This window comes from Salmo salar, chromosome ssa09 (assembly GCF_905237065.1).
Source record: "Salmo salar chromosome ssa09, Ssal_v3.1, whole genome shotgun sequence".
In the NCBI taxonomy this organism is placed as follows: Eukaryota; Metazoa; Chordata; class Actinopteri; order Salmoniformes; family Salmonidae; genus Salmo; species Salmo salar.
The window spans coordinates 71,910,743-71,938,709 of record NC_059450.1 but is presented as its reverse complement, the minus strand read 5'-3'; the positions used below and the strand labels follow the sequence as shown (position 1 = coordinate 71,938,709).

At 42.5% G+C, this 27,967-nt stretch overlaps 1 protein-coding gene across 2 annotated transcripts; it reads right to left on the bottom strand.

The window, feature by feature from the left end:
* Positions 1-15: 15 nt before the first annotated feature.
* Positions 16-27,967, bottom strand: LOC106611706 (diacylglycerol kinase theta). Of its 2 annotated transcripts, none has more exons than XM_045723939.1 (23): positions 27,003-27,967; positions 25,323-25,402; positions 25,007-25,106; positions 18,757-18,842; positions 17,528-17,653; positions 17,294-17,447; positions 12,484-12,558; positions 8,737-8,831; positions 7,701-7,915; positions 7,431-7,521; positions 7,175-7,229; positions 6,964-7,025; positions 6,646-6,796; positions 6,419-6,457; positions 5,741-5,856; positions 5,457-5,608; positions 4,974-5,122; positions 4,660-4,838; positions 4,418-4,518; positions 3,993-4,139; positions 3,669-3,780; positions 3,331-3,483; positions 16-3,193 (listed from the first exon to the last, which is right to left on the bottom strand). In XM_045723939.1, exons 1-23 carry the CDS (start codon positions 27,223-27,225, stop codon positions 3,092-3,094), a joined length of 2,763 nt encoding a protein of 920 aa, XP_045579895.1. In that variant the 5' UTR covers positions 27,226-27,967; the 3' UTR covers positions 16-3,091. The 2 variants fall into 2 exon arrangements, with proteins under 2 accessions (XP_045579895.1, XP_014067670.2); XM_014212195.2 differs by having other exon boundaries at positions 8,731-8,831; positions 27,003-27,963.

Here is a 27,967-nt window from a genome sequence, read left to right as displayed (position 1 = left end):
ACTCAGGTACAATAATACATAAGATGTCCCGTTTATTGATTTTATTTTAACTGGACACAATTGTTACACAGTATCTTTTCATATATCTTTAGTTATTTTCACATATATCTTTAGATTTAGTTTTTTAAACATCAGAGTAACCAAACTTAACACCTAAAAGCATCTGTAAAACAATACATTTAGTGCAATTTACAGTTCAAACTAAAAACAGCTTTTGTCTGCAAAAATATACATATTTATTCATTTAGCTTTTAACTCCCATTGAGACTTGGTAAAAGCGTAAAATACCTTCTATTACGGCAAATCAAATAAAAACACAGAATTGACAACATAAGTCATCTATAGGCACATTAGCTCAAAATGGTCTAAAAATGCCTAGATGAAGATATTCAATCACTGCACCAGCAGGAGTGGACCACACATGTTAAACACTTTGACACACAGGTAATACCACCAAGGTTCTAGAAGCACTTGAATGAGGCACCACGTGGAGTTTAGGTCTAATGACACCACAGAACGACACTTTGGCCTGAAGTTTCATCGCACAGCAACAGGCACAAATGATGCAGAAGCTGTAAACTTACTACGGTATACACATAAGCGACATTCAACACAAAACAGTACCTTGGGCATTGACGCAATGCTGTTATGGAGTTTTCAGTGCGGCAACATTGAGGAGAAATAAAAAATGTATTAAAATAATGGCACTTTTTAGGGCAAACACAAAAATGTTATGATTGATAGCCATCAAACTGTGTGCTGATGCATTTGCCAGCAATCAGTCATCACTTCTTCCATGTCTTTTCAAGTCATCCCTTGGTGTGGACATTCTTCCGTCTTATGAGAGGGGTGAAAGGGGCATTCCTATTGGAGCATTATCTTTGGAGTGGATTGCTTTTGGTGATGGAGTTATTGTGTGACTAAACCATCACAGCAATGGTTGTAAAAGACTGTCTATCCCAATGAGCACTGCAAAACAGAGATGACCACTGACACCAAAGACAGATACCAAAGACACTTATTGATCTAAAACCAATCCTTGTCTTCACATACTGTATACACAGAAACACTTTATGCCTCTAAATGGAATAAACATGGACAATCTCATATTACAGCTAAACAGCACTATGTTTACTCCCATTTTTCTTTTACACAGGATGTTGACTGTATATGCACTTCACAACACAATAGCTGTGTCCCCTCAGTCTAAAATGGGTTCATGTCCTTGTCATAAGTCTCTATGGTATATGGCAAGGAAAGGAAGGGGACACAAGGAAAGGAAGCCATTACGAGGATTGGAACAAGGTCAATGAGGAACCACAGGTGAAATCACCACAGTTGGTGTGTCTAATGGGACCCAACTGTCTAGGACCCTATTCATTCAAGCCCAGTTAGCTGTCAATGCACCTTGGAAATACTGTGCTTTCACAAATACTTTCACACTGCTTTAAAGGACTACAGATTCTGACTCACCCACAACACCAGCTTACCAGCTTTGATTGAATAGGGCCCGAAGCTGCTAGTGGAGTGAAAGATTCAAACGCTTTGCTACACACTAGCACCAAGTCACAAAAGTGAGTCAACTTAGAATCAATCAAATACTGTTCCGGCGACATCACGTGCTGGAGTATAAAAAATGAGATCCTCCTTCAAATGAAGGAGTCATTTCATGACTGCATTTCTTGTAAATTCCACATCACCAGGAATGCGGACTAAGTGCTGACAACAAGAGAACAAGCACTCAGGCGTACCATCTCTACTATGGATGAAACATGACCTCCAGGCCAAGCAAATGACTGGAGAAATCCAACAGAAGTCTCTCTAGTTTATAATGTAGATTTAGGGTTGGCTGGTGGTCTCCTCCCTGCATTCATTCCATCAGCTACAAAAAATGAGCAGCAACAGAGATATGTAGGACAACGAATGGAGTGCAACATTCATGATTCCATTCAAACCCAATGATACTTATGTTTGGAATACATTTGTGAGGCATTAAGTGAAGGTGAGTACTTGTTCTGCAGCGAGGGTGACTGCTACAGAGACAGGTTATAAACAATAGGAGCAACTTGGCTACAGACTTGAGTATGCACTAACTGAATGTTAAGATGGGAGTGTGTTTGTCTGTGCGGATGTACATATTTCTGAGGCTACTGTCGTAAGTCTCCACTTGGAATATCGATTTTCCTCAAAGTATTACAACTGAATGAAACATGTACGTATGAAATAACATGTAATGTCTCACATGCACTTCCTAGAATTGTTATTGAGTGGCCAGTGGGGTTTAGGCAAATAGTGAGTTTTTTTCACTCTAATATATTACACGTAAGCATTTTGACCTTGGTAAGTTGTTGTTTTACATTAATACTAGTACTTTGTAAAATCAAATACTAAACTATTTGTCAAGTACTAGACTATTTGTCAAGTAGTAAGAGACTATTTGTGAAGTAGTAGGCTATTTGTGAAGTAGTAGCCTATTTGTCAAGTAGTAGCCTATTTGTGAAGTTGTAGATCATTTGTCAAGTAGTAGACTATTTGACGTTAATCCAGCAAGCAGCTTGATGTCTGAACTTTAAAAAAGCAACAATTACACTTTATTTTACCGTCTGGTATTTACTTTGATATTACACGGTAACACAGTAATTACATGTTGTTCATAAACACCTCTCGGTTTCTTGGGGACTCATTGTAACCATCTGGTACCAAAAGCTATAGTACCAGATAATACCACGGCCAATTGTTACAATGTATTTGTCTCTGATAAAAACCAGGTCATACCAAATCTGAAGGACTGCAAAAATAAAACAAACTAACAAATCAGACAGGAAGCTAATCTGAATGATCTTAACTGGGGAAACCGAACCCAACAGCGGTGAAATGGATCAGCAGTAAGATGAGAATGAGAGGGACTGCTAAATGCTTGTGATATCTCCTCCTTTATCAATGTAACACTCCAGGAGCTGACAGTGCTAGCTACGCAAACCATCTGAGAGCCTATGGGGCACACGGGCCCCTGCCACAGCTGTTTAGAGCAGCCAACAGGCCACCATGCTCACATGGTGACACCAAGGAGCAGGTGTTAGGGGGGGGGACGTCAGTGTCCCCCATCGCTGGACGAAGGGCTTTCGGATCGCCTCTCTTTCAGGCTGGCAGGCTGCTTCTTCTGTTTGTGTTTGGACTTCCTCAGCATCCGTACCTGAACACAGCATCAAGGACACGATGGCTTAACAGCGCTTGACTTTATAGATAGGCATGGGAGATTTGCAACCATGGTGAAGGACACCACAGTAAAGTTGTAACTATTTGCCCCATTTAGTAGCAAAAAACGGTTACCTTTGGGCCTGCTGCAGATATGATGATATTTCCAGGGGCCTGGATCCAGGGCTCTCCATCCACCTGCACAGGGATGGGCTTGGTCACTGTGATACGCACGTAGTTGCCCTGGGCGAGACGGATCCCAGAGCGCATGCCGCCCTGCACCTGGCCCTGGACCACACAACACAGATATATCTGTATACAAACCGCATTCGTGGTATCCTGATTTAACGCTGTACACTGGAGAAAAGGTTCTGAAACACTGGGATCATTTTTAGCACTGATCTCTCTCTTCTCTGTGGTATCAGGACATACATGGTACTCAACAGAGTAAGGGCAGTAGGTGATGAACTCACCATGTGCACTACCCCGGTCACCCCCACCACTTCCAGCATGCCATCATCAATGCGGGGTTTCCCGTAGCGCGAGTCACCCTCTGATCCCCACAGGTCTGCCCCAGAGCCCCAGCTGAACACACACACACACACACACACGCAGTTGTAAGTACTGACTGTGTTTCAGATCGTTATGTACTTTTAGGTTTGAGTGGGTAAGGGGACCGTGTGAGGTCATTCTTCTTCATGAGCATGCATCTTGAAGTGAATGTCATGCGTCATGAGTGTCTGACTGTCAGCCGCGTGTAGAGTTTAACCCTGTGTGTTTTTGTGTGTATTTCCTACCTGGGGATGTTTAGGAAGATGAGGCCTTCTATGCTGGGCAGTTCCACGTCTTGTTTGTCCACCTGCAGTTTAAGGTCCTTGTGAAGGTTCCGCGTGTGGCTCAGCTTCTGCAGACCCGCCTTCAGGTACACACCTTTGTTATGGAACCTACATACCACAGGAGGTTGGTGGCACCTTAATTGGGGAGGATGGGCTAGTGGTAATGGCTGGGGCGGAATTAGTGGAATGGTATCAAATAAATCAAACATGGTTTCCATGTGTTTGATGCCATTCCATTCGCGCCGTCCCAGACATTATTATGAGCCGTCCTCCCCTCAGCAGCCTCCACTGCTACACACACACACACAACAAGGATAAGTCGTTTTGGGGATGTTCTCTTTTTTGAGACATTTTAAAGCAACTTCTTACTGGAGGTGGTCTCCTACCTGCTGTTGAACTTTCCTGGTTCTTCTTCACGGGCATGGTGGAAGTCCAAACTGAGCTCAGCATCGATTCCCAGGCCAAAATAATTGTTCATCTGCACTATCTGCAACAAGGGAGACCACCAGTAAATGAATGATCATGACGACCAGCACGCCCATGCATCAACTGAATAGATCTCTTGGCATTATAGTTATGATTCAAATTATAACTATTGCCATTGTTATCTGCATTCATCTGATTGTACCTTTGGTGGTTCCAGGAAGCCGTTCTCCTTGCCATCCTCTGTGACTTCCTGTGCATCCAGCAGGATGGTCCAGCGGTCCATCTGCACCTCCTCTGCCTCGTCTACAGACACAAGGATGTGGTGGGGGTCCTCTCCGCTGTAGCCCGCCCCCCAGCGCAGTATCCGCGCCAGGTCATTACCTGATGGAAGGCATTGGGGGGGGGAGAGAAGATATTGGGGGAAATAAAATCAAATAATTAAACTACTGATGTACGCTGATTAAAGCTAATCTATGCACACTACAGTGATCAGAAGAGAAGGGTGTGTCCTCTCACCTGTGCCCAGTGGGACAATACCAATGGGGGGCTCGGGACAGACCAGCTTGTGTCGGACGGCCTCCAGGACCCCCAGGACCCAGCCCACCGTCCCATCTCCCCCACACACCAAAACCCTGAAGCGGGGTACCTCTCTAAACGTGTGCAGTCTGTGGAGGATAGAAAAAAAGAACATAAAAAAGAGATAAGGTGTTTATTTCATTGGTTAGAATTATAGCCTAGTAAGCTAGTTAGATATATCTCTTACATAAATAATAATTTTTCTATTATTTTCTACAACATATATATTTAAAGTCAATCATGTGTTCGCTGGTTGGCTAATTTCTTTGTTTCCGTGTCATGGCTAACAAACAATCATAGTAGAAAGAAAACTCCTTCCAAAGACCTTGTGGAAAAAAACATTGCACAACACAGACCCCCGTCTACAAACACAACAGCTCTGATGTCACACTGCTGAATGAGGCTAACCACCATTTGTCTCACCCAGGCAACGGTCCCCCGTTGGTCATGTCAAACACTTGGTGGGGGTTGAGAAGCTTCCGGAAGCCGTAGAGAAGCTCTTGGCCCTTCAGCCCGCCGCTCTTGGGGTTGACAAACACCAGTAGGGGCGAGCCACCTTTGGGCAACTTGTTGTGCTGCAGGGGAGTTACAACAGCAGCAATGTCAATGGAGTAAAGCAAGCCAGCTTCTTTAAAAAGTTCAGGTCACGTAAATGACACATTCAATTGGGATCTGGAATTGTTTACTTCAAATTGATGCAGAATTACCATGATCTCTGGTATGACTAGGGAGGTCAGCTGCTGGTTGCTGACAGACGTGTCTTTGGCTAACATGTAGATCCTCTCAGCCTCAGAGAAGCACGATATCTGCACCACTACTGCACCTACAACTCAGACAGAAAGCAAACCTCAGGATGTGATGTTGCATAACAAGCACTGTAAATAGGACCTCTCATATAGCCCAGACTGGCACACATTCAATGTTATGATGACATTTAGTACTTTGGATGTATTGCACCAAACATTCTCCACAAATAAATGGTTTATTATAATAAAGACATCACAAGATAAATGGCTGTGGGCCATACAGCAGGCTTTATATAAATGGCCCATTTAGCTCTAGGGAAGTGGCAGCTGCAGTGGGACACTCACAGTCAGTAAGAAAGAGGCTTATGTAACACTGAATGGGGCAGGATCCTGCTGCAGTGGCCTGCGGCAACAGAGGAGCGACTTGAGCAGTGTCAAGCAGGGACACACAACCCAGAACAGACCGTCTGTTTCAGAGCCAACTAAAGCTTGTGTGTCCTGAATGGGGATGATGTGGAATGAGGGCACAGGGAGGGGGACAGGGAGGGGATTGTGGGGAGAAAAGAGTGGGATGAGATGGAGGGGGGTGGAAAAGGGAAGGTGGTGCTCCACTGGCTGTTTCCATGGCGACATACCCACCTTGGCTCCCGTAAACATGTGTGATGGTGACCAAGTGACCTAAGGAGCAGATTCACATCTAGTTAGTTAACAGTCTTAATCACATTTCAATCAACTATACTCCATTTCAAGGGAAATGTTCAGGAGGATTTCTGGGGTATAGCTGAACAACACTGAATACTGTGGGATTCCGTCCGTTTTAATTCTAGAAAAGGAGCAGCATGGTGATGCGATGTGTGTAGACTCACTCTTGATAGCTAAGTGCTCCTGTAGCAGGTCGGTATATTCCTCCTTGCTCAGTTGTACAGGCAGTCCCTCTAGCAGCAGGTTGACCTGCACAACCTGCTTCCTGCTCTCCACTATGTAGAAACGGGTCTGGTTCATCTGCCTTAGGGAGATCTGTCAGAAACAAAAATACACAGATAAACACCCCTGTTCATAAACACCTACACACACATACGGTGCATTCGGAAAGTATTCAGACCCCTTGACCTTTTCCACATTTTGTAATGTTATGCACACCCAATCACCCATAAACTTAAATGTCAGGTTGAAGTTCCTCATACCTTCCTTATCTCCTGCAGTTTGTACAGCAGCAGCTCCTGGCCTGTCAGCCCTTGTCTCTGAACTGAATGTAGAGAGAGAAAGAACACAACCCGTCAGTGAACTTTGATAAGATACAGTAATGAAGGCATATAAACAGAGTATGACACTTGCTATGTAAAAACCCAGCCTTGGTGTATAGGTCTGCCACCTCCCTGTTTCCTGTTTCCTGACCTTGCTTACTGCCCATGTAAACCTCCACAAGGCTGAAGCTTGACGGGTCTTCGTCCTGGAGAAAAGAGCATCACCAAACAAGAGTATTGAACGAGGGTTGTCATTAACAGATACGTTTATACAGTCAGAGCAATGGAGTCTCTAGTACAACCATTAATTGCAACTTCCGTGAACAATATTAGTGCCAAGGTATGTGCCAAGCTGCAGTTAAGGTGGACTGGGTGTGTTATGTTGGAGACCTGCTGGTAAGCTGTACCTGTCTTCCCAGTTGAGTGAGGACCTCCTTAATGACAGAATCCACTGTGCTGTTCTTGGAGATGGAGATGGATATGTACGCCACACCAACCCTGTAAACAGAGCCAGGCAGTAGAGATGGGAGATAGAGGTATGGTATAAGGGCAACTTTTACCATGGGAACAACTCATTAGGCATCAGCAAAGGATTTGGTCAAAAAGTAATGCACTTTTAGGGAATAGTCATTTGAGATTTGCCCAATGACTAAGTATTGTCCCGCTGCAGTACTCACTTGAGCCAGCCAGCATAAACCTTGAGGACCTCTGTGTCCTGGGGTTTGGCCCTTAGAAGCCACACCTCGGGCACATTCTCCTTAAAGATGGCCTTTTCGTCAGGGGTGCCGTTACGGTTGAGGATGTCATTGCTGTGTAGAGCCTGCTGGCCGTTGTCTTGGAGCTCGTAGTCCAGCGAGTCATCTGGGATGTAGAAGGTCCTCAACGCTGACTCCTGCAGACAGGGATTAGATCAGTGATCATCCTCCTGGAGAGACCTACTGGGAGTGCAGGCTTTGACACACCTGACCTGATTCTAATGACCAGTAGTACTTAAACACTTCGCATAGTCAGTGGTGGAAAAAGTACCCAATTGTCAGTAAAGTAAAGATACCTTAATCGAAAACAACTCAAGTAAAAGTGAAAGTCACCCATTAAAGCAAATGTAATTGCTAAAATATACTGAAGTATCAAAAGTAAAAGTATAAATCATTTAAAATTAAGCAAACCAGACAACATCATTTTCTTGTTTTTTAAATTTATGGATAGCCAGGGGCACATTCCAACACTCAGACCTCATTAACGAACAAAGATTTAGTGAGTCCGCCAGTTAAGAGGCCGTGGGGATGACCAGGGATGTTCTCTTGATACAGGCGTGAAAAGTACATTATATTCATTTGGATTGTAGTGAAGTAAAAGTTGTCAAAATTATAAATAGTAAAGTACAGATATGAAGAAAAAAAACTACTTAAGTAATACTTTAAAGTATTTTTACTTAAGTATTTAACACTACTGCTGACCAGCTGAACATCAGGACCTTGGCAATTTGTAAGTCGCTCTGGATAAGAGCGTCTGCTAAATGACTTAAATGTAAATGTAAATGAATCAGGTTTGACAGAGCAGGGCTAAAGGCTGCATACACAGAAGATATCCAGGAAGGAGTGGTGGGAGAAAATAAATGCACTCTAAAAACAATGAATCACTTGATGCCAGAAAAAAGCAGAAATAATCCAGTGTTAATCCGGTTTTAGGGAATGGGCAGAATCTCACCACCACCTCCTCATTCTTGGTTATCCGAGGAATGGAGACCAAACGAAAGTGGCTGCGCTTGACTGCATCATCCCCATCAAACACCTTGAGAACCTGCTTCCCTGCAGTTTGTAAAAAAACACTCTTTAGACAAACGTGGGAAATTCTACATGTATGGACCTGTATAATTAGGATTAGGATAGATTACTAAGCATTAGCAAATGCTGAACATTGGGAGCGTTAGGACCCGTTAGCTCAGTGTCATGCTCCAAATAGCGCACACAGGTAAAGCAACACAAAATACAGTACCAGTCAAACGTTTGGACACACCTACTCATTCAAGGGTTTTTCTTTATTTGTACTATTTTCTACATTGTAGAATAATAGTGAAGACATTAAATACTATGAAATAACACATATGGAATCATGTAGTAAGCAAAAAAGTGTTAAACAAATCAGAATAGATTTTAGATTCTTCAAAGTAGCCAGCCTTTGCCTTGATGACAGCTTTGCACACTCTTGGCATTCTCTCAACTAGCTTCACCTGGAATGCTTTTACAACAGTCTTGAAGGAGTTCCCACATATGCTGAGCACTTGTTGGCTGCTTTTCCTTCGCTCTGCGGTCCAACTCATGCCAAACCATCTCAATTGGGTTGAGGTCGGGTGATTGTGGAGACCAGGTCATCTGATGCAGCACTCCATCACTCTCTTTCTTGGTCAAATAGCCCTTACACAGCGGTTGGAACCAAAAATCTCAAATTTGGACTCATCAGACCAAAGGACAGATTTTTACTGGTCTAATGTCCATTGCTCGTGTTTCTTGGCCAAAACAAGTCTCTTCTTATTATGTGTGTCCTTTAGTAATGGTTTCTTTGCAGCAATTCGACCATGAACGTCTGATTCACGCAGTCTCCTCTGAACAGTTGATGTTGAGATGTGTCTGCTACTTGAACTGTGTGAAGCCTTTATTTGGGCTGCAATTTCTGAGGCTGGTAACTCTAATGAACTTCTCCTCTGCAGCAGAGGTAACTCTGGGTCTTCCTTTCCTGTGGCGGTCCTCATGAGAGCCAGTTTCATCATAGCGCTTGATAGTTTTTGCGACTGCACTTGAAGAAACGTTCAAAGTTCTTGACATTTTCCGGATTGACTGAACTTCATGTCTTAAAGTAATGATGGACTGTCGTTTCTCTTTGCTTATTTGAGCTGAGCTGTTCTTGCCATAAAATAGACTTGGTCTTTTACCAAATATAGCTATCTTCTGTATACCATCCCTACCTTATCACAACACAACTGACTGGCTCAAACACATTAAGGAAAGAAATTCCACAAATTAACTTCTAACAAGGCACACCTGTTAATTGAAATGCATTCCAGGTGACTACCTCATGAAGCTGGTTGAGAGAATGCCAAGAGTGTGCAAAGATGTTATCAAGGCAAAGGGTGGCTACTTAAACAAATCTAAATATATTTTAGATTCTTCTAACAATTCTTTGCTTACTACATGTTTCCATATGTGTTATTTCATAGTTTTGATGTCTTCACTACTATTCTGCAATGTAGAAAATAGTAAAAATATAGAAAAACATTGGAATGAGTACAGTTGAAGTCGGAAGTTTACATACACTTAGGTTGGAGTCATTGAATCTTGTTTTTCAACCACTCCACAAATTTCTTGTTAACAAACTATAGTTTTGGCAAGACATATACTTTGTGCATGACACAAGTAATTTTTCCAACAATTGTTTACAGACAGATTATTTCACTTATAATTCACTGTATCACAATTCCAGTGGGTCGGAAGTACACTAAGTTTACTGTGCTTTTAAACAGCTTGGAAAAGTCCAGAAAATTATGTCATGGCTTTAGAAGCTTCTGATGGGCTAATTGACATCATTTGAGTCAATTGGAGTGGAGGTGTACCTGTGAATGCATTTCAAGGCCTACCTTCAAACTCAGTGCCTCTTTGCTTGACATCATGGGAAAATCAAAAGAAATCAGCCAAGACCTCAGAAAAGAAATTGTAGACCTCCACAAGTCTGGTTCATCCTTGGGAGCAATTTTCAAATGCCTAAAGGTACCACGTTCATCTGTACAAATAATAGTACGCAAGTATAAACACCATGGTACCACGCAGCCATCATACCGCTCAGGAAGGAGATGCGTTCTGTCTCCTAGAGATGAACGTACTTTGGTGCGAAAAGTGCAAATCAATCCCAGAACAGCAAAGGACCTTGTGAAGATGCTGGAGGAAACAGGTACAAAAGTATCTATATCCACAGTAAAACGAGTCCTATATCGACATAACCTGAAAGGCCGCTCAGCAAGGAAGAAGCCACTGCTCCAAAACCGCCATAAAAAAGCCAGACTACGGTTTGCAACTGCACATGGGGACAAAGATCGTACTTTTTGGAAAAATGTCCTCTGGTCCGATGAAACAAAAACAGAACTGTTTGGCCATAATGACCATCATTATGTTTGGAGGAAAAAGGGGGAGGCTTGCAAGCCGAAGAACACCTTCCCAACCGTGAAGCACGGCGGTGGCAGCATCATGTTGTGGGGGTGCGTTGCTGCAGGAGGGACTGGTGCATTTCACAGTATAGATGGCATCATGAGGGAGGAAAATTATGTGGCTATATTGAAGCAACATCTCAAGACATCAGTCAGGAAGTTAAAGCTTGGTCGCAAATGGGTCTTCCTGTCGCGACTCCCGCCGAAGTCGGCTCCTCTCCTTTAATTTTGTCTTGTTTTTCCGCACACCTGTTTTACATCCCCTCATCACTCTACGTGTATATTATCCTCTGTTCCCCCCCATGTCTGTGTGTGTAATTGTTCGTTACGTGTCATGTGTGATGCTTCATGCTGTTTTTTCGGCAGGTCTTGTTTGGTACCCGTGGTATTGTATGCTGTACATTATTTGTGTGACGAGTGCGCTATTCGCTTTTGCCTTTGGCGGGAGTGTCGTTACGCAGTTGCGTCCGACTGTTTTCCTTCTGCCAAATAAAGTGTGCCTGTTCACTCATCTCTGCTCTCCTGCACCCGACTTCAGTTTACCAGTTGCGCACACTCTTGACACTTCCAAATGGACAATGACCCCAAGCATACTTCCAAAGTTGTGGCAAAATGGCTTAAGGACAACAAAGTCAAGGTATTGGAGTGGCCATCACAAAGCCCTGACCTCAATCTTATAGAAAATGAGTGGGCAGAACTGAAAAAGCATGTGCGAGCAAGGAGGCCTAGAAACCTGACTCAGTTACACCAGCTCTGTCAGGAGGAATGGGCCAAAATTCACCCAACTTATTGTGGGAAGTTGTGGAAGGCTACCCGAAATGTTTGACCCAAGTTAAACAATTTAAAGGCACTGCTACCAAATACTAATTGAGTGCATGTAAACTTCTGACCCACTGGGAATGTGATGAAAAAAATAAAAGCTGAAATAAATCATTCTCTCTACTATTATTCTGACATTTCACATTATTAAAATAAAGTGGTGATCCTAACTGACCTAAGACTGGGAATTTTTACCAGGATTAAATGTCAGGAATTGTGAAAAACTGAGTTTAAATGTATTTGGCTCAGGTGTATGTAAACTTCCGACTTCAACTGTAGGTGTGTCCAAACTTTTGACTGGTACAGTAACTTCTTACAGAAACGTTAGGGACTCTCTTATATAGATGAAACATGCAAATAATTGTAAAGGTTTTGATGTGACTTCAATGATCACAGGGAAACATTACTGGCCAAATACACAATGTGACAACTTATCCTGTACCTACCTGAATCCGCTGTGGTTGCCGGCTGGCTCTCCTTTGTAGTTGCTGGAATCTGGGTGTCAACTTCATCCAAGTTATCTGATGAAGCAAAAGTCTAAGTATAGGTACGTGAAGGCAAACAATGAGGAAATAGAATGAACGTTGCATTTGTTTTCCCACATAGTTTACACACGAGTGAAACATGGAATGCCTTTTTAATTTCAAAGTCAAGCAGTTTATCGTTGCTCATCTTGCTTGACAAATGACTAGTGCATCTTGTCTGACCTAGAACAAGAGACCAATGACAAGTTGACACTTGCTAAAAGGCAGACGTCATTCCTAACAGCCGAGATGCCAAAGTAAGAATGTTTACAAAGGGACAGAAAAGTTGACTGTGTGGTATTGTCAGATAATGAATTAGGCCTAGTTCTCACATTTTCAGAACAGAAACTCAGCCATTCAGTTACAGTGCCTTTGGAAAGTATTCAGACCCCTTGACTTTTTCACATTGTTACATTACAGCCTTATTCTAAAATGGATTAAATCGTTTTTTCTCCCCTCATCAATCTACACACAATACCCCATAATGACAAAGCAAAAACAGAAATGTTTGCAAATATACAAAGACATTTTAAAAACTGTGATCAGACCCTTTACTCAGTACTTTATTGAAGCACTTTTGGCAGAGATTACAGCCTTGATTGAGTCTTGTTGGGTATGACGCTACAAGCTTGGCACACCTGTATTTGGAGATTCTTCTCTGCAGATCCTCTCAGGTTGGATGGGGATCGTCGCTGCACAGCTATTTTCAGGTCTATCCAGAGATCGGGTTCAAGTCCGGGCTCTGGCTGGGCCTCTCAAAGACATTCAGAGACTTGTTCCAAACCCCTCCTGCGTCATCTTGGCTGTGTTCTTAGGGTCGCTATCCTGTTGGAAGGTGAACCTGCTCAGACTGTGGCTTTTATCAAGGATCTCTGTGCTTTGCTCCGTTCATCTTTCCCTTGATCCGGACTAGTCTCCCAGTCCCTGCCGCTAAAAAACATCCCCACAGCATGATGCTGCCACCACCATGCTTCACTGTAGGGATGGTGCCAGGTTTCCTCCAGATGTGATGCTTGGCATTTAGGCCAAAGAGTTCAAGCTTGGTTTTATCAGACCAGAGAATCTTGTTTCGCATGTTCTGAGTGTCTTTAGGTGCCAACCGAAAGGCTGCTGGATCGAATCCCCGAGCTGACAAGGTAAGAATCTGTCATTCTGCCCCTGAGCAAGGCAGTTAACCCACTGTTCCCCGGGCGCCGAAGACGTGGATGTCGATTTTGGCAGCCCCCCGCACCTCTCTGATTCAGAGGGGTTGGGTTAAATGCGGAAGAAGCATTTAGTTGTACAACTGACTAGGTATCCCTTTAATTAAGGAGTGGCTTCCGTCTGGCCACTCTACCATAAAGCCCTGATTGGTAGAGTGCTGCAGAGATGGTTGTCCTTCTGGAAGTTTCTCCCATCTCCACAGAGGAACTCTGGAGCTCAGTCAGAGTGACCATCGGTTTCTTGGTGACCTCTCTGACCAAAGCCCTTCTCCCTCGATTGCTCAGTTTGGCCGGGCAGCCAGCTCTTGGAAGAGTCTTGGGGATTCCAAACTTCTTCCATTTAAGAATGATGGAGATCTATGTGTTTCCTAGGGGCCTTTCAAAGCTGCAGAAATGTTTTGGTACCCTCCCCCAGGTCTGTGCCTCAACACAATCCTGTCTTGGAGCTCTACAGATAATTCCTTCGACCTCATGGCTTGGTTTTTGCTCTGACATGCACTGTCAACTGTGGGACCTTATATAGACAGGTGTGTGCCTTTCCAAATCATGTCCAATCAATTGAATATACCACAGGTGGACTCCAAGTTGTAGAAACATCTCAAGGATGATCAATGGAAACAGGATTCAATTTCAAGTCTCATAGCAAAGGGTCTGAATACTTGTGTAAATAAGGTATGTTTTTATTTTTAATGAATTTTCAAAACTTTTGAAATACCAGTTTTTGCTTTGTTATTATTGGGTATTATGTGTAGATTGATGAGGATTTTATTTATTTATTTAAGCCATTTTAGAGAAGCTGTAACGTAACAAAATGTGGAAAAAGTCAAGGGGTCTTAATACTTTCCAAATGCACTGTATATCTTATTACTTTCTTAATTGGCTTTCCAATGTGTATATTTTGTGTGTACACTGTCTATATTCGTTTGTATGGTAATGTTTGAGTGTGAAACAGTTGCTTAGAGGATGTGGCTTTGGGTATGGGGTGGGGAGGGTCAATGGATGGTGGAGACCAATGTTCCCTCAAATTTTTTCAGCACTGAGCAAATTTCAGGTCTGCTGAGCGCAAAGTTGAAGGTTGTGAAAATTCTGTGCAACTTCCAGCGCGCGTTTACTGTTATCACTGAGGCTGTACCTGCTTTAAGTTACAGTTTTAACAGTGGCCAAGTAGCCTACTGTGGCTATTTGGTCATAATGTAGGTCTACCAGAGTGGCCTACCATCAAAACAATAGAGAAAATGTAAATCTGAAGCCATTCTTGTGATTGTGACTTTGCCATTGTAATTGTTTGTAAGCTTGTGTAGTCTAAAATGAATCTATGATCGTATGCTATCCATTTGTTTTTTGTATGCTGTTTGTATGCCATTTTAATATTTGAGAATTAACCAATGATATTAGGCCATTCTTGGCCATGATTACAGACACCTGTGTGTCTTTTGACACTATAAAAACGAGTCATCCCGCAGTGTTTGTGATCATACCCTGATGAAGACAGCTTGGCTGTCGAAACGTTGGTAATTCCATTTTTGCATCTGAGCTCCTAGAGTGTGCGGCTCTCCTTTATTTTCAAGTTTTCTACTCCGCTACCCAGCACCTCGCCTTTATAGGTGTGCGTTTATTTTTCTTCTAGATCATAATGTAGGACTACCAGAGTGGCCTACCATCAAAACAATAGAGAAAATGTATCCCACAACATTTTAACATTGAAATAGCTGTTCTATCGTTCAGCCTACAGTAGCAGCCAATGTGTTGTGTTCAATGTAGGCCTACATTCCATGAGACTTTGGAAAAATACATGCAGGGCTTGACATGAACCTGTTAATCCACTTGTCCTGAACATTTTGTTGTGTGATGCAAGAAACCACTTTACAAAATAAAATAAATCATTATTCCCATACCATTATTACAGAGAATCCGACAAATGATGCTACCCTCTGCCTATTGGCTCCTTTGCTTACTCAAGCCTGTCTGTCTTAAAAATACAACACTACCCCTTTAAGACAAACAAAAATCTCTTTACCTGACTCGCTTTCAAAGATGTCTAGAAATGTACACATTTAGTGCTCTTGTAGAACTATGCAAAATGTCTTGAATAGTTTGTTTTGTTTCGGTATGTTGCATTGAAAGCTGCTAATATTGCGTTGAGTCGATCACAATTGCCACAGTAAAGGGAAACGCTGATAGTGCTAGCAGGGAAAACTCTAGAACAGTGGCCACCAACCTTTAATGAGTCAAAACGCAAGCCGAGATTGACCGCTCAGATTGTTTTTTAACATGACTTAAAAAACGTAAGCCTATGCAACATTAACCAATTAAAAACAGTACTGTAGCAATGAAGTTTGTGCAGTAAGCTATAGGCCCAATACATTATCACCACATATTGGCTTTGCCAATGCATTGTTTTTTAAAATGTATATTAAACAATTTGAGGAAGGCTGTATGATCACACCAGAAATAGATCAGTTCTTGTATTACTTGTGAAGCACAGCTGAGTGAGCATACATTTAAATATTTAGCTTTTTATTTTACTGGGCTGATGGTGGCTGCATCTGATAGTCAGTCTCAGTGGAGGTAGAGAGCAGAAGACTGAGGGTCCTCCACTGACACTGACCAAAAAGGGACACCGAAACTCGAGTCGGACCGCATTATTTCTGCTTCATGGACAAATTCATGTTGTTGCTCTTATGAACAGAGAAAGTGAAATATTCCTCGATATTAAAAAACACCCAAGCTGCTAATAATAACAACAATGCAAGCCTATAGATACACTTTCCTACTCATTCTAAAAGTTGTGACAGTGCTGAGTAAGAACTTAAACATGAACTCACTCACACACACAGCAGCTCTTTGCTGTATTCATTGACAGTCTCTCTCTAGTCATGGTTTTAAACATTTTGAAATCTCACAGTATCAACTTTGCTGTAGCTTTTTATTTATTTATTTATTTTATTTAACTAGGCAAGCCAGTTAAGAACAAATTCTTATTTACAATGACAGCCTACTGGGGAACAGTGGATTAACTGTCTTGTTCAGGAGTAGAACGACAGATTTTTACCTTGTCAGCTCGGGGATTCTATCCAGCAACCTTTCTGTTACTGGCCCAATGCTCTAACCACTAGGCTACCTGCCGCCCCAGGTATGCCTGCTACGTTACTGCAGACACAGTAATCTGAGCCATCTGATTGGCTAGCGGTAGGCCTGTAGTGCACTTGATTTGCTCTCCAGGCCTGTCGGGAAGGCAGAGTTTGTACCTTCAGACACATGAAATGGTCCAAAATGGCAACAGTTCGCCTAACCGGCGCGCAGCGCAGCTGAATCACATGCAACTACCGCCAACAGCCTGAGACGGAAAAAATATATAAATAGGAACACAGGACTTTATCATTGTTTTTTTACAGAAATGTTTGGTGATCAACTACAAAGGCCTTGGAGATCGACCGGTCGATCGCGACGACCGGTTGGTGACCACTGCTCTACAAAGTTGAGTGAAGTTCGCAGCTTAGAGGGAACATTGGTGGAGAACACCAGCTTACCCAGTTCATTCTGGCAGCTCTCAGAGATGCGGTAGCAGTGCATCTTGCTGAAGTTCCGCGAGCATATACGCACGCAAGCGGGGTGAAGGAGCATGCTACGTAGCCGTCCTAGGCCACACTCTGGAGGCACAATGACATAACAGGCAGCGTGTGTCTGCAAAGGATGAAACAAACGCATTATTAACTATAGTTGTTCTTTAGTGGCGGTACTTTTGTTGTCGTTTTGAGGCTTACCGTCATACCACACCACTCGCACCGCATCCCCGCCAGGACGTCCGAGGAGCCACAGGTGCGTCGGCAGACCTCACAGCGTGCACCTGAGGGGATGTTTCCCTCCCGCCAGTGGTGGTGAAGCGTATCCTAGGACAAGAAGAGTGAAAAGGAGACGGAGAGAGAGCTGGTTCAAAAAGCAATAAGTGAATTAGTCACCACATTGGAATACACTCATTATCCTGCTAGATTTGCTTTAATGTAGATCTGGCTGGACCAAACATATTTGATATTGCTCAGCACAGCAGTAATTTCTCTCACATCGTTTCAGTGTGCTTGCTCATGGAAAGCTTTGTCACAAGACGATTCCTCCCCTGACCGAGGCAGGTTATCAGTGTTAAAGCTGGCCACTCTACCATAAAGGCTTGATTGGTGGAGTGCTGCAGAGATGGTGGTCCTTCTGGAAGGTTCTCCCATCTCCACAAAGGAACTCTGGAGCTCTGTCAGAATGACCATCGGGTTCTTTGTCACCTCCCTGACCAAGGCCCATCTCCCCCGATTGCTCAGTTTGGCTGGGCGGCCAGCTCTAAGAAGAGTCTTGGTGGTTCCAAACTTCTTCCATTTAAGAATGATGGAGGCCACTGTGTTCTCTGGGAACCTTTAAAGAACTCAGAACGGGCTGTTCTGTTAACATTCTTGCGACATCAAAGGATGTTTTGTGCACCCTGATACAAACATTATATGAATGTCAGCACAACTGATCAGTTTTAGTGTTTTGGGAACCTCTTTCTTGTCATATCCCCACAATGTTCCCACAACCTAAAGACAATTTTAAACATACAAATGTATTTCTGGGAACATTCTTGCACCATCAGGCCAATGTTTTTTTTTACCTATTAGAAACATTGTAATCATCAGCACAACTGGATTGTTGTTTGTGTTTTTGGAACATATATTTTGTTATGTCCCCACAATGTTCCCACCAGACTGCTCCTACAACCTAATGAAACATTCTGGGAACATTTAAAGAATAGACAAAATGTGTTCTGGGAATGTTCTTGCAACGTCAGGTTGCAAACATTGTATAATCATCAGCAGAACTGGACTGTTTTTGTGTTATGATAACATTTGCAGCAACTTAATAAATGTTCTGGGAACTTTCAAAAGAACCAATTTTGTTTTGCTGGATTAACTTTAAATGAAAAAGGTGTGAACACAATGCACCTTTAAGACAGAAGGCGTGGAATACTTACAAAGTCCTGACTCCCATCCTGGTGGCAGAGACGACAGTCACCACAACTGAATGCAGCACATTCCGAGTGGGCATGCAGCTCACAAACTGAAACCGAAAACAGAGGTTATATTACTTTTCACTACTACTAAGTCACTACTATGACTGATGGACCAGCTCCCAGTTAGATTTCCCCCAAGGAAGTTTAAATACAGTGTGAATGTCATGTACGAAAATGTATGCACTCACTACTTACTGTAAGTTGCTCTGGATAAGAGTGTCTGCTAAATGACTAAAATGTAAAAGTACATTCCCCTACTACTGCAGTTTGATTTGAGATAACATGTTAAATATGAGGTGACAGTACAGAATGTTACCTTTTATTTTAGGGTATTTTCATAAATATCTGATTTACTGTTTAGAAATTAAAGCACTTTATATATCTTTATAGACAAATTCACTTATAGTGTATTAAAGTAATCAAAAGTTGAGTATTTAGTCCCATATTCCTAGCATGCAATGACTACATCAAGCTTGTGACTTTACAAACTCATTGGATGCATTTGCAGTTTGTTTTGGATGTATTTTGGGTTATGTTTTGCCCCATAGGAACTGAATGATGGCTGGAGTAATTTTCTTTCTAAGTGAGTAGATAAGATGTTTCTGAACACTTCTAAATCAACCCTGATATTGCCATGATTAAGAAAAATCATGAATAATGACGAGTGAGAAAGTTACAGAGGCTACAACAAAGCATGCTAACCTCTCACCATTACCAAGGATGGGGGAGATAACATTTTTGGGAGGTATATGATCTTCGCCCCTCTAACTTTCTCACTCAGGCCTTCCGAGTGGCGCAGTGGTCGTAGTGCACTGCATCATAGTGCTTGAGCTGTCACTACAGCCCCGGGTTTGATCCCAGGCTGTGTTACAGCCGGCCGTGACCGGGAGACCCATGCTGCGGCGCACAATTGGCCCAGCGCCGCTTGGGTTAGGGGAGGGTCTAGCCGGCCGGGATTTCCTCGTCTCATCACGCTCTAGCGACTCCTTTTGGCGGGCCGGGCACCTGCAAGCTGATTTCGATCGCCAGGTAGACGGTGTTTCCTCCAACACATTGATGCGGCTGGCTTCTGGGTTAAGCAAGCAGTGTGTCAAGAAGCAGTGCGGCTTGGCAGGGTCGTGTTTCAGAGGACACATGGCTCTCGACCTTCGCCTGTTGTGGAGTTGCAATGGGACAAGACTAACTACCAATTTGATATCACGAGAATTGGGGAGAAAAAAAATGGATAAATGTACAAAAATAATGGTAGCATAATTATCCATAATCATGGTAGCAGTGGCGACCCGTTATTCAGGGCAGGTGGGTTTTGAGCCCAACCGGTTCAGTTTAGTATTTTTTGTTGTTGCCTGTTTTGCATGTTATTTTGGTATTCATTGATGTCACATATCAGCTTGCAAATAATGTTTAAAAAAATTATAATAGACTTAATAAAGCTGCATACAAACATGGTCTCTTTCTTGAGTAAGGCAGCTCCAAAATGCAGGTGTTTCAGCCCAGCTCAGTGCTTTTTGTGGTGGTGGGGCAGCCAGCGAAAATACAGAGCGTAGGGGTTGGTAATCTTCTTTAGTTGCGGCGTGATTGGCTCAGTGTTCTGTCACACACGGGGACTCTACAGGTAGAGCTAGGAAGTTCAAGCCCCCTTGGGTGCTGCCATAGATTTACATTAGAAGTCGCTGTCCAAGAAGGCTTAAGGACATTGGCCACAGATAAAATGACGTCAAATCACATTATATCTACCATAGCTTTGATTGGACTGATCATGTCAACATCATACTTTCACAATCTTACCTAGCTAGCTAGACAAGCAGTCATCATCATGAATCACGTTGACAATCTACAGGCAAATCGTTTTCAATCCTCGTCATATGAAGAGAAATTATAGATAAATCGTATTGGTGCTCATTTGCCATAAATATTACACAACAAGTCGGAAATTCAACAATGAGTGGTTTGGAAGGAATCAACGGCTAACTGCAAGCATTGCAAAACAATCACTATTTTGCTTCCCCTGCCTGCTATTTGGTGGAGAGGATGTGTGGTCCAAGTCTGGGTTTTAGGATTTAAAACATCTCTCTGAAAGGGTCTCTTTTCCAAGCTTAAAATGATAAACATTCACATTGGTCATGCTGTCAGTCCAGCATGACTTATGCCGCGTTCAAAACAACTGGAAACTTGGAACTGGGAAAGCTCATACTTCATTGCTTCACTCTGAAAAAAAACAAGCTCTGACTGGGAAAACACATTTTGAACGGTCATCCAACTCTGAATTCCATGTAGGGAACTCGGACCTCTTTCTAGAGCTCCGACGTCATGATTCAACCTTGTTTTTTTTCTCCAGAGTTCTCAGTTGTCTTGAAAGCACCATAAATCCAGAGAATGCCAGACTGTGACAAAGTTGGATGACAAAGTTTGCCCACAAGAAGGACCGCCGCACCAAGTTCAAGTGAGCATAGCACAATAACGGTGAGTCCAAAAATGTCTTGTATGTTGCTGCATAAATTAAGTAATTTGCCAGGGAGATATGTACAGTCGTGGCCAAAAGTTTTGAGAATGACACAAATATTAATTTTCCCAAAGTCTGCTGCCTCAGTTTGTATGATGGCAATTTGCATATACTCCAGAATGTTATGAAGAGTGATCAGATGAATTGCAAAGTCCCTCTTTACCATGCAAATGAACTGAATCCCCCCCAAAAACATTTCCACTGCATTTCAGCCCTGCCACAAAAGGACCAGCTGACATCATGTCAGTGATTCTCTCGTTAACACAGGTGTGAGTGTTGACGAGGACAAGGCTGGAGATCACTCTGTCATGCTGATTGAGTTCGAATAACAGACTGGAAGCTTCAAAAGGAGGGTGGTGCTTGGAATCATTGTTCTTCCTCTGTCAACCATGGTTACCTTCAAGGAAACACGTGCCGTCATCATTGCTTTGCACAAAAAGGGCTTCACAGGCAAGGATATTGCTGCCAGTAAGATTGCACCTAAATCAACCATTTATCGGATCATCAAGAACTTCAAGGAGAGCGGTTCAATTGTTGTGAAGAAGGCTTCAGGGCGCCCAAGAAAGTCCAACAAGCGCCAGGACCGTCTTCTAAAGTTTATTCAGCTGCGGGATCGGGGCACCACCAGTACAGAGCTTGCTCAGGAATGGCAGCAGGCAGGTGTGAGTGCATCTGCACATACAGTGAGGCGAAGACCTTTAGAGGATGGCCTGGTGTCAGGAAGGGCAGCAAAGAAGCCACTTCTCTCCAGGAAAAACATCAGGGACAGACTTGATATTCTGCAAAAGGTACAGGGATTGGACTGCTGAGGACTAGGGTAAAGTAATTTATTCTGACGAATTCCCTTTCCGATTGTTTGGGGCATCCGTAAAAAAGCTTGTCCGGAGAAGACAAGGGGAGCGCTACCATCAGTCCTGTGTCATGCCAACAGTAAAGCATCCTGAGACCATTCACGTGTGGGGTTGCTTCTCAGCCAAGGGAGTGGGCTCACTCACAATTTGGCCTAAGAACACAGCCATGAATAAAGAATGGTACCAACACATCCTCCGAGAGCAACTTCTCCCAACCATCCAGGAACAGTTTGGTGACGAACAATGCCTTTTCCAGCATGATGGAGTACCTTGCCATGAGGCAAAAGTGATAACTAAGTGGCTCGGGGAACAAAACATCAATATTTTGGGTCCATGGCCAGGAAACTCCCCAGACCTTAATCCCATTGAGAATTTGTGGTCAATCCTCAAGAGGTGGGTGTTGTATCTGTATTTTGAAATAGGCTACCACCACTACAACAGAAGCTGTGGTGTCACTTATTGTGCATACTGTTACCAACAACAACTGACAGACTCCAAGCATTGATTGTGCAAGAATGGATGTGGCCCAGAAGTTAATGACAGCATGCCAGGGCGGATTGCAGAGGTCTTGAAAAAGAAGGGTCAACACTACAAATATTGACTCTTTGCATCAACTTCATGTAATTGTCAATTACAGCTTGCCTCTTATCCGGTCATCGTGCCCTTATGCCATAGTTTGTACATCTCAATTGTTTTATTGCTTATATAGTTCTCTCTCATTAGTATCTTATTCATCATTTTAGGCAATGTTGGAATTATTTCATTGTTTTGCTTAGTTTGTGTACCATAATTAGCTCATGTGCTTTTCTTAAAACTTCTTATGGATACGTGGGACGGTAACGTCCCACCTGGCCAACATCCGGTGAAATGGCAGAGCGCCAAATTCAAATTAAATTACTATAAATATTAAACTTTCATGAAATCAAAAGTGTAATACATCAAAATAAAGCTTAACTTGTTGTTAATCCAGCCAAGGTGACAGATTTCAAAAAGGCTTTACGGCGAAAGCAAACCATGCAATTATCTGAGGACAGCGTCCAGCACACAAATGCATAACAAATCATTTTCAACCAGGGAGTTGCGACACAAAAGTCAGAAATAGCGATATAATATATGCCTTACCTTTGAAGATCTTCTTCTGTTGGCACTCCAAATGTCCCAGTTACATTACAAATGGTCATTTTGTTCAATAATGTCCTTCTTTATATCCATAAAAACTCAGTTTAGCTGGCGCGCTTCAGTCAATAATCCACTCGCTTTCCCTCCTTCAAAATGCATACAAAATGAATCCCAAACGTTACCAATAAACTTATCCAAACAAGTCAATCAACATTTATAATCAAACCTTAATACGCAAATTAAACAATAAAATGTAAGACGGAGAATCGTTATTGTCTTTAACGGAGATAAACAAAAAGAACGCACTCTCTCAGCCATGCGCTTGGAAACACTACAGCCAAAATGGGAGCCACTTAGAAAAACTACAACTTCTCCCTAATTTTCCCAAAAACCAGCCTGAAACTCTTTCTAAAGACTGTTGACATCTAGTGGAAGCCCTAGGAACTGCAATCGGGGACGATTTCGCCCTATTATAAAAGTACCAGGCATTGAAATCAGTGGTATGCTGAATTCTTTATTATTTTGTCCTCTGGGTTTCACCTGCCATTTCAGTTCTGTTATACTCACAGACATTATTTTAACAGTTTTAGAAACTTTAGAGTGTTTACTATCCAAATCTACCAATTATATGCATATCCTAACTTCTGGGCCTGAGTAGCAGGCAGTTTACTTTGGGCACGCTTTTCATCCAGACGTCAAAATACCGCCCACATCCCAAAGAAGTTAAGGAGGAGGGGACACTATATAATGTTCTTGGGTCTGTAACCATGTTTGCCAGTGACAGTCTCTTCCCATTCAAATATCGTTTTTTCTCAAATATCGTTTTTTCAACAAAAAGTTCAGTAATATACCCATGTAATTCCAGTTGATTTTGCGAGGGTTGTTTTGTTTGCGCAATGTGCTGTCATTGCGTCAGTATATTGTCTATAAAAGTAGATCCTCGTGATTGTATTTTCCTTCCTTTTTAGACCACATAGGCCTATTCAAATAATACAATGTTGTGTAGTGGCTTTGCTGGCATGCATCTAAAAAAACATGGTTGAATTTGCCCCACCAAGATTTACATGCTAAAATCACCACTGGGTACCATCCACATTCATGTAGATGTGTTCACAAACATCAATTCTTACTAGCAATAAAAATGACACAATACATTATTCTCCATTCACTTCCTATTGGACTAAACAATGCGAAACACAACCAAACAAGCTGTAAATGCATTCAACCAGTTTATAGAGTTACAAGCTTGATGCAGACATTGTGTGCAAGGTACATGTGACCAAATACTAAACTTTTGACTACTTTAATACCCTATAAGTGAAATGTGTCCAAATACTCATGTCATCTTCAAATAGAGGACTAAATATATTAAGTGCTTTAATTTCTAAACTGTAAATCAGATATGTATGAAGGTGACATTCTGTACTGTCGCCTCATATGAAACATTTGATTTCAAATCCAAAATGCTGGAGTATAGAGCCATATGTAATATTTTAGCATCACTCTTTAAATTCATATGGAGGGGAGTGTTATTAAAATCTACTTTGGGTGTGTACATGTGTGTTTACTGTCCAATGTAGCTTATGTACACATACGTTGAGGTTTAGCTTCCATATGCAACATCATGACCTGCACACTTCTACGAAGTAAATATGCAACACCTTGGCCGTACGTTGCAAGTACATTGTGCCATTGGTCGCATATACACTGTCTGTTGTGAAAGCTCTTGAAAACCAACCTTCACAGCGAATGGCTGTGTTTCCCTCCAGATGTTTTCGACACACACAGCAGAATCTCTTTTTCTGCCCTGCTGGACCAAAGCAATGGGCGACAGGGACCTGGAGTTCACAAATGGACAAAAAAGGAATATGCACACTTCTACGAAATAAACATTCAACACTTTGGTCATACGTTGCAAGTACATTGTGCCATTGGTCGCATATACACTGTCTGTTGTGAAAGCTCTTGAAACCATGCATAGATTGTTGGGCAAGCATACACTAACCACAATCACAAGCAGCGATAGAGCAGTTTAACTTTCTGCTGTCACTCACCCGCACCAGCGTCGGGGCCATACATGAACACGCAGTCCTCACAGTCTTCAGGCACTTCTCATGGCACATAAAGTTACATACTAGGAGTGGGAGGAGACACCAGACAACAGAGTCAGTCAACTAGTCAATTCATCCTTGGAGCATCAGTAACTAGGCTATCCAAAGTCCCATTCATTTCTTGTAATGAGATTTTGGTGTTACACTGTCTATAAACTACCTTTGTATTGGCTAATGTCTTGTAAATGCATTAGTAATGCCTTCACCCAATAATGCATTACAATATTTTCTAAGCATTCGTAATAGTCTTTATAGATTGGCAATTCTATGGTAACCAAGTGACACTGAGGCTCAGATTTTTTACTTTAAATTGTATGCCAAACAAAAACCAATTATTGCTCAATTTAAAAAATAAAAATAAATGAGTAAATGTGTTTTTGTATAATGTTCTGTGAAAATTGTTAAAAGTGGTCCTTGTGTATATAGTTGTATGCTTTGTTTAACTTTGCAATCATTGTTGTTGTTGTTTTTAAGTGAAAATCTGATTCTCGGTGTCACCCAGATGCAAACAGTCATGATGCATTACAATAGATCTACTCTAGAAAGTGCTACTGAAACGGGTTCCTGACAAGGTTTTGGCTCGGGCCTATATGTTGAAAGGAGCAGTGGTTCGTCACAACCGGGCACACACTGCTTGAACCAGGCAATAAGCAGCCCTATAGACCTGAGATATTATGGGCTTGGGCTAGATGACATAGTAACAAGTGTTCTAATAAGACAAGCTGTCTAACAACAAGAGTGCATGATCGCATCCACCTTCACGGAGGCGACATGCAGTCTATGCTTCACATTTGACACATTAGCAAATAGGCTGTTACAGCATTTAAGAAGGCACATGAGTCTATAATCTAGCACCACTGTAGCATTATAAACATTTCTTATGCCATGTCTAGGGTGTTTAGCTTTTTTTTGCTCTCGCGCATCCAGTCCCCTGTTGCCATGCCGACCAGTTAAAGTGTATCACGATTTGACTGCAGCTAATTGCGCAACAGAGACTTTGCATTTCCCCTCGTTCGCTCTGCCTGGTAACACTGGGTGCTGTCCATCAGTCTTATGCAATGCTGCTGTGCTGTCCCCATGCTTCAGTGTAAGGCTAGGCATTGCTTTGTTTCCTATATGTTTTTTCACATGTTCATAGGACATACATTTTCAGATGTCAACCATGATGGACATCATGGAGTAAAGGAGAGGGACTTTACTGAATTGACATTCATTGATAGCATCCTAATGCCAGTCTGTGCATGATAATGGCATTGGTCTACAGGCTGCAGTTTAACATTTTTACACACACAAATGTATTGGACACAGCGACAAGGCCTCTTTCACACACACACACACACGTTACTACACACATACAGCTCTTCCTCTCGCCTACGACACGCACACAAACTGCCATCTGGGTGAGTACTGCTCTATGACCATGCCATACTGTACATTGCGACAATATCTAGAACCTATAAGCATTACGTCAACCAAAATGCTTCACTTTGTGAATTCAACAATTCAAGGAAAATTCCCCAATGTCAAGCACATTTTACATTTCAGTTGAGCCGTTTCAACTCAACTGGTCTGGTCAAGTGAAGAAACAAAAACAAATGTCACGTCTCATGTAAACCAACCTACCTTCACAAATGAATCCGATAAGACCCCATATGAAATCACTGCAGTTGTGGCAGAACGTTGGTTTGGTGAGAGTCACTTTCCTAAAACAATGTCCGGGTGCACTGACATGGTACCTTGAGCGAGACCCAGGGGATTGTTGTGCCTTTTTCCTCCCGGACAGGGGGCTTGCGCTTGGGCTTTCCATGATGGAATTCTCATTCTTCGTTCGAGTGCTGTTTGCCATCGTAACTGTGCACCACAAGGGTCGTGTAAAATGAACACGTAGCTAGGGTGTTTGAGTGAAAATATGTTTCCGCTGCCAAGCGGCAAAACCAGCGAGCTCCAGCTACGTTATGCCCAACCGCCGTGTCATTACACTTTGGAGCCAGTGGTGCCAGCTGCTGCTGGAGCTATAGCGGTCATGAAGTTAGCTAACAACAATAGACATGGCATTGCAAAAATAAAAAAAATAAAAACATAAGTCTTGAATGATCCAGAAAGATGGTTAATTGACAAAACACTCAGTCTTGTGGCTCGTCACCAGGAAACATGAAAAATAAGCTTACTAGCTAACTTAACGTTAGCAAAACGCTACATTTGCTCGCAAAACAAATTAAAGGCAAGCAAGAAAGCAAGTTCAAAGAAAATCCATCAAAGCAACAAGTGTCAATCTAACTAATTAGCGACTTAAATTGCTAACTAAATTGGTTGTTTTTATCCTGCTCCGTTTTTCTTTTGCAGCTTTTACACATCAGCTGCTAGCTACTTCCGCCCGCAGTTTTCATAGTTGTTGCAGCGGTTTTCATCCGCCCTCACACGGTTGGCCCTTACAGCGCCCAGACATGATGAGTGAGTGACCAGCATCACAGAATATTCAACGCAAATGAAGGACAGCACAAACAGAAAAGTCCTTGCGGGGCTCCTGCAGCCATCTCGACCTTAACGCGCCAGCAACCCTATTGCCCTAACAACTCATTGTGCAGTTC